This window comes from Cercospora beticola, chromosome 5 (assembly GCF_033473495.1).
Source record: "Cercospora beticola chromosome 5, complete sequence".
NCBI classification, from domain to species: domain Eukaryota; kingdom Fungi; phylum Ascomycota; class Dothideomycetes; order Mycosphaerellales; family Mycosphaerellaceae; genus Cercospora; species Cercospora beticola.
The window spans coordinates 678,417-693,254 of NC_088939.1; the positions used below are offsets into that span (position 1 = coordinate 678,417).

A 14,838-nucleotide genomic window follows, 5' to 3' on the forward strand; every position below is an offset into this window, starting at 1 on the left:
GCCTCGCAGAGACTCACCCGAGACAATCTTTATCCCATTGTGAGCAGTGGAACGTGCATTATTTTGCGGCGGCACCATCGGAATAACATCGCCATAGCGGCGTAGCGAGTCACGTTACGGCATCCTCTTCACCTTGGTTCCACCAGCACTTCCCGCTCCTTTAGCCTGCTGCTCTTGCCAACGCCTCTGCTCCTCCAGCAACTCGTCTTCGCCATCGTCTGTCTCTCCTGCCGCCTCCTTCCTCTGCACCTTTGCGGCCGGCGCCTCAGGCAATGCACCCGCTAACCTAGCTTCCTCCTCCCACATCTTTTTCTCAGCCTCATCATACTCCTCTTTTCGATCAATCCAGCGTTCCTGCACATCCCTCACGTCCATCTGCCCATAACTCTGACTCATCGCCTGAGCCCAAATACTCGCTTCATCGTTCAACGTCTTCCCATTCTCATCTCTACCTCTCGCCCCCGCGAAGACATATCCGCTTGCACGATCGATCGCTCGCAATAGCGCAGCCATACTTTGCCGGTCTTCTACGGCTAAGGTTTCGAAGCCCATGAGTCCGTAATCCTCGATCAGGCTGATGAGAGCTTTGTTCAGATCGTCCCATTTTCCGGACGCGCCGCCTGGTGTTCCGGCTTGTTCTTTGGAGAGCTCTGGAAGAAGGTGTTCGAGATATTGACATTCTGTGTAGAAGTCCAAGCTGAAGGGTAAGTCTGCACCGCCCACGGCTTTGAGGTTGTCAATCTTGGTAAGAACGTTGACGATGGGGTATGGGAGATGAAGTGGTCCTCGGAGGCAGAGAAGGAGAGAACTTAGGTATAATGATGGTCTTGTAAGTACGATTGAGTCGAGGAGTTGGATGACGACTATCTAAGTCATGTTAGCGAGTGGTCTGTCGTGGCGGAACATCGACAACTTACCCGATAGTCAAGTTTCTCAAGTCTGTGCAAGATCTTTGGCAGTGATTGGTGGTGGATGGTGAGTTCAGGCTGACCGGGAGGATCGAGAACGATTGTCTCTTCTGTTCAAATGATGTCAGTCAAGATGTATTTAACGATCCAGAGTTTTCTAAACAGCCGCTTTGAATTTCGATACTCGAAGTGCATTTGCAACAAATCGAAACGAAACGCCTAGTCTCTGAGAAACTCACCACACCTCTCCAACTCCCTCTCCAACCAATCCACGTTAACCTCAATTTCCTCCATCGCCCACAACACCCCACCATTTGGACCCAGTTCCTCGCGTTCCATAACTTCATCGACAGAAACAAGATCTCGCACATCGAAAGCGGCTTCATATGGGATATTATCGTTCGCTGGATCCAAGTTCCCGATTGAGCAAGGTCGAGCGATCGCTCGCATGAATTGTTGTAAGCCGTTGCATAATGTAGATTTGCCTGCTCCGGGCGGGCCGATGGGGAGAAGGATTGTGCGCATCGGGCTTGTTGCAGGTCTTCTGAATAGACTGGGGAAGGCAGGATGCGGCGCTGTGTCGCGAAATTTTGTTGGTTAATGGTTGTGGAAGATAATAGAACTCGAAGTTGTGGTGGTTTCATGCAAGGATTTGTGGCAATAACGTAAAGTTCTGGGACAGTGTGAAAATTGCATGTGAAAGTGAAAGCGAGTGTTCATGATCTTCATACGATTTCTACTACAGCGACTGTCTACAGTACTAGTGATGCGCACAGCGCGTCCATGGTCAGCGAACGGCGCTTCACTGGCGTCTCCTCGCGCTTCTGCCGAGTAGCTACTTGCTCCACTTGGGGTCATTTCGATGCTTTGGCATTCGAGATGTTCCGATCGCATGCGTGTAGACTACCGCGCATACGTGTCTCGCGCCCTTCGCGAGTTGTTGCGGAGAAAGCTGCACAGCATAGTGACACTGTAGTATCCTTGAAGGCTCCTCTGCAGGGCTTCGGCGAATTTCAAGTTACGGTCAATTGGCGCGAAGGCCATGTGACTGAGTCGATTGCCTCAATCATGTTTGTACATACCAGTTATTTCCGCATGGACTGGCGGCGTTCGGGACCCCCTGAGAGTCCCGTCGATGGCCCAAGGTTCAGAGACACGGTTCCAGGACGGCTGTTCCTGCAGGTGCGGATCGCCAAAATTGTTCTCAAACCAGCTGACAGTGAGACATCACTTCTCCTTCGCTGGCTTGCCCTTTGCCTCACTTTCCCCAAGCTCTCTGACATATACTTTCACCAGTTCTGGGTCCGTGGGGTCCGCTTCCTTGCCATCTTCGAATCCTGGGCTGACGCCGATTGCCAAATATTTTCCGTCGGAGCTGAACTGCATCGCAGCCACGCAAGCAGGCAGCTTAGGATATTGTCTGATCCTCCTCTTAGTCTTCGCATCCCACAATGCCACTACGCCATCTCCACCGCCAGTCGCGAAGGTGCCGTGAACAGGGTGGAAAGCAACTGCGTTGACTGGATAAATAACATCGATCGCGACCTCTTGCCCTTCCTCATTGACTCTCGTAGTCTTGTCTCTGTGGCACTTGAACGCATACATTTTCTTGTTCTCTTCTTCATCGAACCATTCCACACCTACTCTGCCTTCGATCGACGAGACCGCGAACCCTGAGCCATCAGGCATCGGTGCAGTGTCCCGCGTCATGAACTTCAGACTCGATTCTCGCTCTTGCCACGGACGCGCGTGCAATGGCTCTTGCATACCAGACGTACTGCCTGCTTGTCCAGTCAAGGCCTTCAGATCTGCCAGCGCGTAGACGTGCACTTTTCTCTCTGCCATCGTAATGAGGGCCTTATCGGCTGTGACGGAAAGCGCGAACGGCTTCGCAGCGAGCTGGATGGTAACGTATTTCTTGTTTTCGGCATCATGCACCCTCAGCGTAGCGTCCCATGATATGCTGAGAACGACATTGTGTTCTGGCGAAAAGGCGATCTTGCTTGTGGGCCTGCTAGCCCTGCTGAGGACTTCTTGACTCTCTGTGCCTTGGCTGAGATTGTACCGCGTGGTTGTCCGATCGAGGCCAGCTGTGTAGATAGTATCGGAATCGAAGCCGAAACATGCGTCGAGTAACGGCGCGGACGCTGCTATTGTGCTCGACAGCTCGAAGGGCGGACTCGATTCGGTTCGGCGGTAGACATGGATGGCGGTGTCTGTGTTCCACGAAGTGACGACGAGCGTGTTGTTGTCTGGAGAGAATATGACTGATGATACTGCATCAGTCGGCGGTTGCGACAGCTCCAGAATGGACATTTTGGGCGCGTAATAGCGAATGCGATCGATTGTTGACTTGCGACTGTGAAGTTGGCGTCGAGGGCGATCTCAAACCACGACTTTTGTCAAGATTGAGGAGGCGACAAATATCGGCGTCACAGGTCCTTCTTCAATTTACGCCGACACGATTGCATGCATGCTCTCAATTACTGGCCTACATCATTCGGAGTGGCAATCGGAAGATATCGGCAAGAACATGTAGAAGCTTGGTGAACAATATTTGCGAAGATACGCACGATCATAGCTTCGGCTGTGGACTGTCTTCTACTCTAGCCGACCTTTTCAATCTCCTGATGATCGGCGTCAATCTTCTCATTGACATGAGACTCCATAGCATGCTGATGTGGAATGACAGTTCTACCGCCTTTGGATGATGCAACACCGCCGGTAATACCTCCCTTGGCAAAGAGAAGCGGAATATCCTCCAGTTCAATTCCTTTCGTCTCTGGATAGAAGAAGTAGACCATGGGAATAAAGGCCGCGTTCAGTACTGCGAAGACGATGAACGTCCGCCATCCAATGTTCTCGAACGAGATCGGCGTGATCTTTACCACTGCGAATACAGCCATCCAGTTCCAGCCTGATGCGATTGCCTGCATTCGTGTTCGCACCCTGGTCGTGTTGATTTCGGTCGGATAGAACCATGGAACTGGCAGCCAACCGATCCCGTACACCAGCTGGAAGAGGAAGATGAATGCCGTTGCTCCGTACGCTGGTCCGCGATTTGTTTCGGAAGCTTGCGAGAGAAGCGCAGAGACTGCAACGAAGCAGATGCATAGTCCAGCAGTACACGAGAGGAGTAGCGCTCGTCTTCCGAAGCGATCCATGAGGAACACTGGGATGGCGGAGCCCACTAGGTACGTACATTGAGCTGCACCACCCAGGATGAGGGCCATGTTCCGCGTCATGCCCATGGTGTCCTGAAAGATAACAGGAGAGTAGTAGTTTATCATGTTAGACCCAGTCCACTGTTGCGCTAACTGAACACTGATGGTAAGAAGCAGTCGTCGCAGATTCTGTACCTTGCCCCAGGTGAAGAGTTCTTTGAATCGGAATGGTCCCCCTTTTTGCTCCTCTTCAAGGCCCACTCGGATGTCGAGAATGACTCTTTCCACATCCGCATCGTTGACGTCTTTGCTCAACAGGTCTGCAGTGACTTGCGCTGCTTCTTCATATCGGTCATGCTGCACAAGCCATCGTGGACTTTCGGGCAACCCGATGACCTGCAGCACCAGGAAGATCGCGAAGATCGCTTGGAAGGATAGAGGGAACCGCCATTGGAAGCTCGTCGATGAGAAGCTGGTGCCATAGTCCATCCTGGAATCTTGTCAGCAGCTGAATTCGAACACCTACTTTTCTACTCACCAGTATGCAATCACGACGCCCAGAATGGTCAGCGTGCCTTGCAACGTCAAGAGCATGCCTCGATAGCTCGATGGCGCACACTCCGACAAATATACCGGCGCCGTAGATGAGTTCATGCCATTCCCTACTCCAGTGATGATTCTTCCCGCGATGAGCTGTGCAACGTTGATGGACGTGCCTAGGATGACCGCTCCAACAATCATGATCGATCCACCTGCGAGCAGCATAGTCCTTCGACCCAGCCTTTCGCCTACGAAGTAGCAAATGATACTACCAACAACACATCCAATATCGTACAGGGCGGTGATGTTGCCTTGCATGTCGGCGTCCGGGTTGTTGAAGTACTCGCCGAAGGGATTGTCTGCGCCGATGATGCCAGCCATCACACCTTCGCCAGAGTTAGCATACGAAAATGACCTCGACACCCATCGACTTACCTTGATCAAACCCCAACAGCAAGAAAGCCTGACATGCCGCAGCAGTGATCGCCCACACGAGCGTCTTGCCTCGAAAATTGTGTTTCCATAGCTGGAGCATGACTGCAAGCACGACAGTATTGATCAATCCACAATCAGTGCAGCGACGCTACAATCACCAACAAGAAACAACCACTTCCTCGAAGATTGTGGTAGACGACCATAAATGTTCGCCTCCTAGATCCACTCGGTATTCTAACAACCGAAGGTGGGTCAAAGACAGCCCGAGATTTCTTGGGATCCAAGCAGCTGCCAAGAACTTGTCATGGATCGCCATTCGATATCGAGCAGATGAAGTCAGTGATCTCCATCCGGGGCTCTCCGCTCTCCACGTTTCGGTGCAGCTTTGCACGTGGCTGAAGGACGGCGTTGACCAACGGCATGTCGTGCAGGGAGCTGAGGTCGGTGCTAAAAGATTCGAGGTGGGCGCAGTGCATAGCTGGAGAGCGACAAAAAGGGCTTGGGAGGCTTGGATTGTGATGGAGAAAGGACCGATGACCGAGGACTAACTAGAAGTTCTGTGGTACAGTGAAGTGAGAAAGAACGTCGTCATCATATTATTATATACCTCAATTGGACTTTTTGTAGGTGTGCCTACGCGATCAGCGTAGACGGTATCTCGCTACGCTCTTCAATTTCTACCATTGTTAGTAGAAGGCCTCTTTACAGTCATCATCGTATGTCATCGTCACCTCCCATTACATTGTCATTACCCTGCATAGCTTCATGCATGCTTCTCCGTCTTTAAGCGACGGCTCCAGGCTCAACAAGCTCAACGCGGCCCTCGCGACGAGCCCAGAACTTGCTGAAATCGCCGACGGGGAGCTGGAGTGTAAATCCGACGGAGTCCAGAATCTGCTGAAAGAGAAGATACCAGCCGCATAGGGAGCAGACAAACCAGCAGCCACCACCGCCCTGTTACGTTCAGGTCAGCTTTGTTACAGTCGCACTCTGGGGAGCAAAAATGAAAGGAAAAGTGGGATACGTACCTGAAGAAGTGTGTCGTACATGTCTGCGTCTCCGAGAGCCTGTTCCCAGAAGGCAGCCGCAAGGAGGAGGAAACCCAATCCGATGCTGAGGAAGACCATTACAAAGACTGCGTTGATTCTCGAGGCGCCGATCATGAACACGAAGCTGATCATGCCGGCTGCTACAGGCCAAAATGCTGTGGTGAGACATAGCATGTCAGTATCGTGGTTGGCAGAGGTGCTAGCACGAAGGAAACACCTTACCAAGACTTGCCCAAAACCCGTCCGCTGCCAGACCTGCGCGATACGTGCCGTCAACTCCGTATGCGCCGGCGCCATTGTAGAAAGGATGCAGTGTTGCTCCCCATCCGAACATGATTCCACCTGTGTTCCGCAGTTAGCCACAAAACGAGGATAATCGTGGCTCGTGAAGAATATCTCTGCTCACCGTAGAAGAAGAAGACCACGAAGGAGAACGTATTGCCGAGGAACCATTCGAGAAGCCCACCGATCCACATACATGGGCCGCCGATAAAGTAGTAGACACCACTGGCGTGAATTAGCTCAGATCAAAATTCGAAGCTCTGCGTGCCGTTATCGATCTGTGGAAGGACAACTCACATCGTCCCACTACCAAGCCCTCCAGAACCTCGCCATCCCATGAGTTGACACGAAAGCGGCGTAAGGCCAATAACGAAGCCAGTCAGAGCAAGCGGAGTAGGATTGCCAAACGTCTTGCGTAAATCGCCTTTGACTTTAGTAGGAGGCTGGAGGTACAATCTTTCGAAAAGCTCCGGCGTCATGTTGATTGTACTCGCGTTGCGGATGCGCTCAATGGCATCTGCAGAGAAGTCATGGCTTGTGTCTGGGCCGCTGCCATTGAGACCGCGTTCTTTGGCATCGCTGCCGCTCAAATCGCCATTGTTACCATTGGAGTAGTCTGCCATTGAATCTGAGTGAGCCTGCGGGAGTGGCTTGCTGGCGAACGGTTCGAGGGCATACGTGAGACGATATAGCACCGAGAGCTCTAGGATAGCTTGGAGACGAATGACCCATGAACCATCGAGCTCTTCGACAGGTGATTAATCATCGGCATATTCCAATGCTTTCACACCTCGGCGCTGATCGGTGCTAGCGTGTGACTTTCGGGTGAACATCCAATTGTACAAGCGAGATGAGACTGGGAGTATCAATTCGAGCGGATTATCCTTGGCATCTGACATCGAGTCGTGGAGACGCTGTAGAAATTGGCCTCCTCTTTCGAATGATCATTCGCAATGAGCAGATGATTACTGCGCCCACCGGGTTCGAGGCACATCCGTATTGGCATGAGCTTTGGCACATTGAGCATCGCAATAATGTCGTCTGACCCGGCTCGGATCTGACGACTTCCACGGCCTCATCGATCTGATGAGCTCGCATAGTTTGCATCGTGATTCTCTTGCGGTGTTCCTGTCTACAATCCGGCGTTGGCTTCGCTTTGTGGTCCTTTCTTTCAGCATGCTACGTCGCTTGTTCATGTCAGTGATCGCAACCCGAGCAGGAAGGCCGTTCATCCAGAAGCACACCACAGCTTCATCTGATGATGTGCGGGACTGCACAGACGTCTCAGTGAACGCGTGGAGACGCTAATTCCCCATGGGGTCGGACTTAAACATTCTTGACTAATCATGCTATCCAGTCTGTGCTCCTCCCTTGTCGTGCCTGCCATCCGCTGGTCCAAGGTGCTGACCGGCTCACAGGCTGACATGCATACTGTCCAGTGACGAACCGCGGAAGCCACGGCGGAGGTAGTTCTGCGGGCGATTTCGTGCGTACGAAAGCACCTTGAAAATTGATCGAAGTTGAGCAATGTCAGATCGAGGACGAGAAGTCAAGGGATCTCGATCACGTGCGGCAACACCGCCGCTGACTGTGCTCATGGACCAGGGCGGGGAACCATGCTCGTTCGGAGGTAGAACTCGAGTCCATCATTCTGCCCCGCTGGCGTATGGTATGCAGAGGCTGTCATCGGATGTAGACGGAGTGAAAGATGGAGTTCTGCGCTTGCAAGTTTGGGCTTGGAGTCTGGACGAAGAATGTGGGACGAAAAGAAGAGGAGTGAGAAGAAGCAGGAAGTGCGTTGACTTCGTTGCCAAGACTCAAGGGCCGTGACCACCTTGCTGCTTTCCACGCTATCTACTCATGTTCTACAGAAGGAAGTCGCTTCTCGGAGAAGATTTCGCCGCGCGTGCTATTCCTGTTAAGCTAGAAAGCGGTGGCTCGCTTTGGAACGGCTGGCTTTGGCGAAAAAATTGCAAACTGCCTGTGCGATAGTCGCCGCGTCAAGCCCTTTTGAGAACCTTCGATGTATGCCCGGCGAATAATACGCAGCCCAGGCTACGCTACACTGGAGCAAAACGCTCGATGAGCGTACAGAGAATCCTGTCTCACCCAGAACTTCGTAGCACAACCTGCTGCGACGCTTAGCGGACCGAGAAAGGAGCACCTGCTACTCTGAAGAATGATGTAGCTCTGGAGATTGCTCACGACAGACGACTCAGCGCCGGGCGACGCCTTCCTCATGCAAGCATTGCCTCCCAAGCTTCATTATTCCCATAGGCTCATCAATCAGTTTTCCATTCGGCAACCACGACCCCGCGTGCTGTATCAGACTCATCATCCGGAACCGCTGTAAAGTACTGATACTGCAATTGAAATCCACGACCGATGGTCAAATGTGCAAGACCAAGGTTTTCCCAGAAGTCCTCCTTGTTGTTCAGGCTTTCTGTGGTCAGATAATATGCTAACGTCTCATATCGTTCCCTCGATCTCTTCCTGCGATTCATGACGTCGAGGTAGCATTTGGACGCGATCGATAGCCGTATGTGCTGGAGTGAGGACTCCCGAAGCGGGAGCGGAATGCTTTTGATCCAGTCCGCGGCCGTGCTTGCGCGGAGAAATGTAAAGAGAGTGTTGCGAAGGTAGAGTGAGACGGTTTCGCAGCGGACTTGTTTGGAGGTTAGGAGAAGACCGGAATTGGTGGCTGACATCGATGATTGAGGGAGGATGGTGAGCGCCGCGCTGCAGATCTCCCTCTCGAGTCTCTTCCCACTTCTGTCGTGTCCATAACCAAAGCTCGCGAGCGGAAGAGATGGCGATGACTTGGTTTGCGATGACCTGGTTTCCCCCTTCTTGTTGCGGAGCGATAGCTTCTTTCGACCGAGATGGACTTCGACATCCTTGGTCGCGAAATCGTAGATGATGTCTCGAAGTTCGCGAGGCAGGCTCAAGAAAGTGACGGGGTCCTTCTTGGGCTCCAGCGATGTGTGAGAAGGGGGCCAGCGCTGGAAGGCGAGAGTTTGACAATCGGCGATTCCAACGAACTCGAAGTTCGAGCATAGATCGGCAATGGATTCGAACGCGTTAGCGGTAGCGGAGGAGCCACTCGGTGCGCTGGGTCCATCTGGGTCCCCTGACGAAGGAGAGACAGGATCCATGTTCGCGATGCTGGTGGTGAGAGCGATGGCAATGCGCGAGAGGATTGGTGTTGTGCCGGTGGATGAAGTGAAGGAAAGAGCTAGAAGTGCAGCTTCCGACAACCGGAGGTTGGAACTTTTCAGCTGCAGCCTTTCTCCTCGAGTCACCTCCCTACTCTGCCGAGTTCGTGTGCCATCGCCGCTTGGTGAATTGCTTAATCACTTCAGTGGACGATGATCTCAGTTACCACATCTTATCATCTGAAGTCTGCGCCTAGAAGGTGCTGTAAACTTTGCGAAACGTATTGCGGATACATCAGCGGCTTAGAAGACCTGTGAAGACCTCGCAACTGAACTGAGTACATGATATGGAAGATCTTTGTCAGATCGCTGTACGTGCCTTAAGCTCGCTTCGCCTTTTGCCCTCTTCAAAAGGCCTCGTCCTCATTACCATCATCCTCGACATCTCTCCCGCCGCACACCCAGCAAGTGCAGAATCTCCCAGGAACTTGAACGCAGCAATCCTGATCACAATCGGACAAGCCCATGTCTCTTGCGCACCTCCGCCATTGATTGGATGGGTTTCCGTCAGAACTTCGAGGCCTTCCCCATCGTGTGCTCGGAGCAACATGATACCGATTCAAGATCTTCTGACACAGAGGTCGCTTCTTTCTCTCGACTACCATCTTGAGTAGCGCAAGGTTGACCTTGACGCCTTCGGAACGCAAGTTCTTTAGAACATCTATGAGGACCGCATGTCGCTGCGGCATCAGTCGGAGCATGGAGTCCCAGTGTAACCTCGTCTTCGCTGCTGTAACATATCCCCATTGCTCACTGCTGAGTTCTGCCTTCCAGATTGTGCATGCCCATAGCCGCTTCACGTTGAAAGATGACAGGTTGTAGTATGCGAAGGTGGCCTCAGCGTAGGTTTGATGGCTGGCGAGGAGTATTCCTGTATTCTGTGCTTTGATGCTAGTGAAGCCAAGTGGAACGTACACTCCAGAGAAGACGTATTCGTAAATCAGATCTCGAAGTTCTCGCGGTAGATCGAGAAAGCGGAAAGTATGAGGTGAGTCGATGGTGTCCTTGTGGAGACGAGTTAGCCAGATGCTCCGTCTGTCAAGCGTTGGGCGAGGTGGAGCTGGGCCTGAGGCGGAGAGCATAGCTGCCATCCGAGGCAAAAGTCAGTATATAGCCTGTGTATAGCCAGTCGAAATCTGGGAGCACGTGTCTCAGACTCTTATCTTTCCGATTGCCTGCCGGGCTGACGGTATGAGACAGCGGTAGTCGCCATTAGGAGGATGGAGAGCCACGCTACGCCAAGATTTCAGTGTTGGTGCCTGAAGTGTTGCGAATTCTCGTACAAGCAGTTCGTCGTGACGGCCCGGATGAAATCATCTTGGACAGAGCAGCTCTACTAATGGCGAGTGACTGCTCACGAATGGGATCAAAGTCGAAAAATAGACCTCACCTCTTGCAAGGCAGCGCGCATGATCATGCATTCCCCAAGAGGTAACTCTTCTCCCGCTTCGCGATGCCACTGATCAAGTACTGCTGAGCGCATCGCAGGAGGCAACAGGCCCAAGCTATCCCTCAGATTCTCAATCAGTAACGGGATGTTGTTTAGCATGGACCGCGGAGCAGTGCCTGTTAGGTCTGGAACAGGAACTGGAACGAAGCCTTCCACGCCGTCTTTGGTGATCCACCTGTCCTTTTGACAATTGTAAAGGACGAAGTCGTCGAGCCTTGCGACCATAGGATCCAGTGGTAACAAGCGTATGGTGCCAGCAAGGTATATATCCTCGTACAACAAAGTCAATTCTTGTAAAGACGCTGGAAGCAGGGTTGAGAGAACTTCGGATTGTTCGTTGTCCAGATTATCAGTCCGAAAGCCATCACTGCCAAAAAGAGCTAAAGAAGGCACAATGATCTCTCTCAAACGCTGCAAACTCTTGATTGACCCCATTGGTAATATGTGATTGACCTCCATACCTGGAGGAACGAGGCCATTGGCTTCTCTTGATGCCACAGTCATGGACATGTCATGCCGGTGTTCAAGACGGAGAGACTCAAGACTAGCCAATCTTCGTACAGCGCCACCGAGAGCAGGCCAGTCCATGCGCCAGAAGTTGTCATCCCTATTGTACCATTCGATCCAGAGTAAGCGCAAGTTGGGACAGCACAGCAGTAAGGGCGCGAAGTCCAGAATATCGAATGTGCAGTACGTCAAATTCAGCTCCTGCAGCGAGCTCCTGACATTTGCCGTGAGACCAGGCGCGAAAGACTGTGGATGTAGTACGAAGTTATGCAAATTCAGCTTGCGCAACGAAGGAAGACGTAGAATGGGCACAAGACCTGGCACCGAAATGGTCTGGCCTGCACCACAGGGCAGAGTGACGTCTTGCAAAGCCAAAATTGGAGGCTGCGTGCTCATCTGCAGTATAATGGTTTTCAAGAGAGATTCGCCAATCATGTTCGGGTCGCCTTCCAGCTGCAGCACTCTCGCCTGATGGCACATAGCTAGTAGCAAGCCTCCTAGGGTCGCGCGAGGCAGTGGCTCCATATTGGTCTCTTCGGAACGTAGGTATGTGCTTATGGTGTGTCGCACATCATTCGATAATCCAGTCAGACCCTGCTCGCATTGTTGTGTGTTGAATTTAAGATAGTCCACGATGCGGAAGTCCTTGTCATCCCGCGTAATTGCGAGTCGGATGGTCTTAACATACGCACAGCGCGGTGGATCTTCGACGAGAGTCTGACAGAGTCGCCCCAGCCGGATGATATCACGATCGTTGTCAGCATCGAATTTGTTACCCACCACATCAACGTGGCTGTAGAACAATGGAGTCGCCAAGCGGTTCGCCGTCTTGTTTGTTAGACATATGCTTCTAAGCGTGGCTTTGCTATCAAGCTCAATGAAGGACAGAATCTGTTCATTGAGCTCGTCGGGGAGTTGGGAGAACATCGTTCTGTCGTTGATTGGAGTTGTGATGGAGAAACGCGTGCAGGCAGGAGAAAGAGGCCGAAGTGAAACAGGAGCTATGGCCATCGGCAGGATGTGGTCAAAATTTGATGATTGGCACCATCAAGTTTCGATGGCTGTCACATCGTGAACTTCAGGTTGTTCGTCCGCAAGACTTTCGCGTGCAGCCATCTCGACAGCAAGCGTATCAAGCCAGCCATTGTGTCAAGGTGCCGCTATCGACCTCGAACTGAGTGATTGTATGGAAATTCGAGCTCGAGACGATACGCGCCGCATCTCCTAAAACCACATGTTCGCACAATGACATCCATCGACGAGCTCTTCCGAAAACCGAACCTTCCGCCTGCGGGAAACAAGCGCAAATACGAAGCTCCTGACGCGCAAGAAGTCTACAAGGCTTCTAAACTATCCAAGTCCTCATCTCCGAATGGCCGGGCCAACGGCGCGACAGTAGAGGATGCTGAAGATGAAGACCTCGAAGCCGGCCCCGAACTTCCACCAGATCTCGACGATGAAGGCGATGATGAAGATGGCAAATTCTTTGGCTCAGGCATGACAAAGGACGCGGCGGAGGCTTTAGATTATATCGATGAAGCAGATGGCGCGGAGGAAGCTTTACAGGAAGAAAAGATTGATTCAGCATGGTTGAGGAGGTTGACAACGAGTTTTGAGAGAAAAGTTGTGAAGAATGCAGAGTTGAGAGCAAAGTATGAGAGTGATCCAACAAAATTCATCGAGAGCGAGGCAGACTTGGATGCGGAAATCAAGAGCTGGAGTTTGCTAGGCGAGCATCCGGAGCTGTACATTGAGTTTGCCAAAGGAGGCGCTGCTGCCACACTAGTTGGATTGCTTGCGCATGAGAATACAGACATTGCCATTGGAGCAATTCAGATCTTGTCTGAGCTCCTGGATGAAGATGTGCAGGCGGAACAAGACCAATGGGACGCGGTTGTGGCTGCTTTGCTTGATGCAGATCTGCTAGACCTTCTTATGGACAACCTGGGGAGACTTGACGAGGAGAATGAGAGTGATCGAAACGGCATGTATCACTCGCTGGCTGTATTGGAGAGTCTGGCAGGACAGCAGGCAACGGCGGAGAAGATTGGACAGGAGAGACTGTTGATGTGGTTGTGCAATCGCATCAAAGTCGCCGAGAAGCCCGTGGGACAGAACAAGCAGTATGCGGCGGAAGTGCTCCAGGTCTTACTGCAGTCCTCCTCTCTACTTCGAAAGCGCTTGGCGGTGGACATCGACGGCGTGGATCTATTTCTGCAGCTACTTGCCGCGTATCGGAAGCGTGATCCGGAAAAAGACACCCATGAGGAGGAATTCGTGGAGAACCTCTTCGATGCGCTAACATGTGTGGTGGACGAGGTCGAGGGGAAGGCAAAGTTTGTTGAGGCAGAAGGTGTCGAGCTGGGCCTGATCATGCTCAAAGAGGGAACGAAGAACATCACGCAACGTGCACTACGGGTACTGGACCATGCGACGAATGGCCAGGGAGCAGCTTCTGCCGCGGTCTGCGACAAGATAGTTGATGCCGCTGGCCTCAAATCTCTGTTCAGTACGTTCATGAAGAGCAAGGACGCCGCGAGTGTGGAGCATTTGCTTGGTATATTCTCCGCCATGCTGCGACTGCTACCTGGAGAGTCTGCAGCCCGCATCCGCGTATTGGCAAAATTCACGGAAAAGAAGATGGAGAAAGTCGTGAGGCTGATCAAACTGCGAAAAGAATATGCTGCCAAGGTGTCGAAAGTCGAGAAGGAGATTGCCCAAGAACAGAAGAGTCTTCCGGACGATGAGCTCGAGGACCGGGCAGACGAGTGGTTCTCCCGACGTCTTGACGGCGGTCTATTCTGCTTGCAGATGTGCGATGTGATATTGGCATGGCTGGTAGCAGAAGACGAAGGCATCAGGCAGTTGGCGCTGCAAGAGTTTCATGGTGGATTCGGCATGATCAAGACATCCTTGGACGAGCAGATGAAGGGTCTGGAAGGCGGTTCTGAAGAGGACCAAGACACGAGAGAAATGCTGGAGACACTAATAGGATATCTTGAATGAGGCCCTGGTATGTAGTCTCAATGATATCGTCGCGTAGGACCAGGCTGGCGGAGCCGAAAGTGCTGATTTATGCCAAGGCATGGCTGGACTTCCCGCAGCCACAGCCGCTCTGCTGCCTCGACCTCTACCGTTCGCAGCAAAAAACATCGAATTGCTCACGCGCTAGGAGCTCGCTGCCTGAACCATCAGGCACATGCGACACCTCTTAAGTCGGCGGACTGCACTGACTTTGTCGTTCCAATATCGACTGCTCAGAAATTCTTCCTTCTTTGACACAGTCGG

The 14,838-nt window shown here is 52.2% G+C and overlaps 8 protein-coding genes across 8 annotated transcripts; 1 reads left to right on the plus strand and 7 right to left on the minus strand.

Annotated features, from left to right (window-relative positions):
• Positions 1–114: 114 nt before the first annotated feature.
• RHO25_007507 (uncharacterized protein) lies at positions 115–1,433 on the minus strand (the record flags this gene model as incomplete). The annotated part of the gene is made up of 3 exons (XM_023599694.2): positions 115–867; positions 918–1,018; positions 1,148–1,433. 3 exons carry the CDS (start codon positions 1,431–1,433, stop codon positions 115–117), a joined length of 1,140 nt encoding a protein of 379 aa, XP_023449340.1.
• A 702-nt stretch (positions 1,434–2,135) lies between these two features.
• Positions 2,136–3,224, minus strand: RHO25_007508 (uncharacterized protein; the record flags this gene model as incomplete). Its single annotated transcript, XM_023599695.2, has 1 exon — positions 2,136–3,224. One exon carries the CDS (start codon positions 3,222–3,224, stop codon positions 2,136–2,138), a length of 1,089 nt encoding a protein of 362 aa, XP_023449339.1.
• A 290-nt stretch (positions 3,225–3,514) lies between these two features.
• RHO25_007509 (uncharacterized protein) lies at positions 3,515–5,147 on the minus strand (the record flags this gene model as incomplete). Its single annotated transcript, XM_023599696.1, has 3 exons — positions 3,515–4,562; positions 4,611–4,998; positions 5,048–5,147. The coding sequence occupies 3 exons, from the start codon at positions 5,145–5,147 to the stop codon at positions 3,515–3,517; spliced, it is 1,536 nt and encodes a 511-aa protein (XP_023449342.1).
• A 683-nt stretch (positions 5,148–5,830) lies between these two features.
• On the minus strand, positions 5,831–7,001 carry RHO25_007510 (uncharacterized protein; the record flags this gene model as incomplete). Its single annotated transcript, XM_023599697.2, has 5 exons — positions 5,831–6,001; positions 6,076–6,251; positions 6,319–6,438; positions 6,503–6,603; positions 6,676–7,001. 5 exons carry the CDS (start codon positions 6,999–7,001, stop codon positions 5,831–5,833), a joined length of 894 nt encoding a protein of 297 aa, XP_023449341.1.
• Positions 7,002–8,660: 1,659 nt separating this feature from the next.
• On the minus strand, positions 8,661–9,533 carry RHO25_007511 (uncharacterized protein; the record flags this gene model as incomplete). The annotated part of the gene is made up of 1 exon (XM_065602951.1): positions 8,661–9,533. The coding sequence occupies one exon, from the start codon at positions 9,531–9,533 to the stop codon at positions 8,661–8,663; it is 873 nt and encodes a 290-aa protein (XP_065459023.1).
• Positions 9,534–9,940: 407 nt separating this feature from the next.
• Positions 9,941–10,684, minus strand: RHO25_007512 (uncharacterized protein; the record flags this gene model as incomplete). The annotated part of the gene is made up of 1 exon (XM_023599698.2): positions 9,941–10,684. One exon carries the CDS (start codon positions 10,682–10,684, stop codon positions 9,941–9,943), a length of 744 nt encoding a protein of 247 aa, XP_023448885.1.
• Positions 10,685–10,959: 275 nt separating this feature from the next.
• Positions 10,960–12,477, minus strand: RHO25_007513 (uncharacterized protein; the record flags this gene model as incomplete). The annotated part of the gene is made up of 1 exon (XM_023599699.1): positions 10,960–12,477. One exon carries the CDS (start codon positions 12,475–12,477, stop codon positions 10,960–10,962), a length of 1,518 nt encoding a protein of 505 aa, XP_023448884.1.
• Positions 12,478–12,795: 318 nt separating this feature from the next.
• Positions 12,796–14,556, plus strand: RHO25_007514 (uncharacterized protein; the record flags this gene model as incomplete). The annotated part of the gene is made up of 1 exon (XM_023599700.2): positions 12,796–14,556. One exon carries the CDS (start codon positions 12,796–12,798, stop codon positions 14,554–14,556), a length of 1,761 nt encoding a protein of 586 aa, XP_023449481.1.
• Between the last annotated feature and the right edge of the window lie 282 nt (positions 14,557–14,838).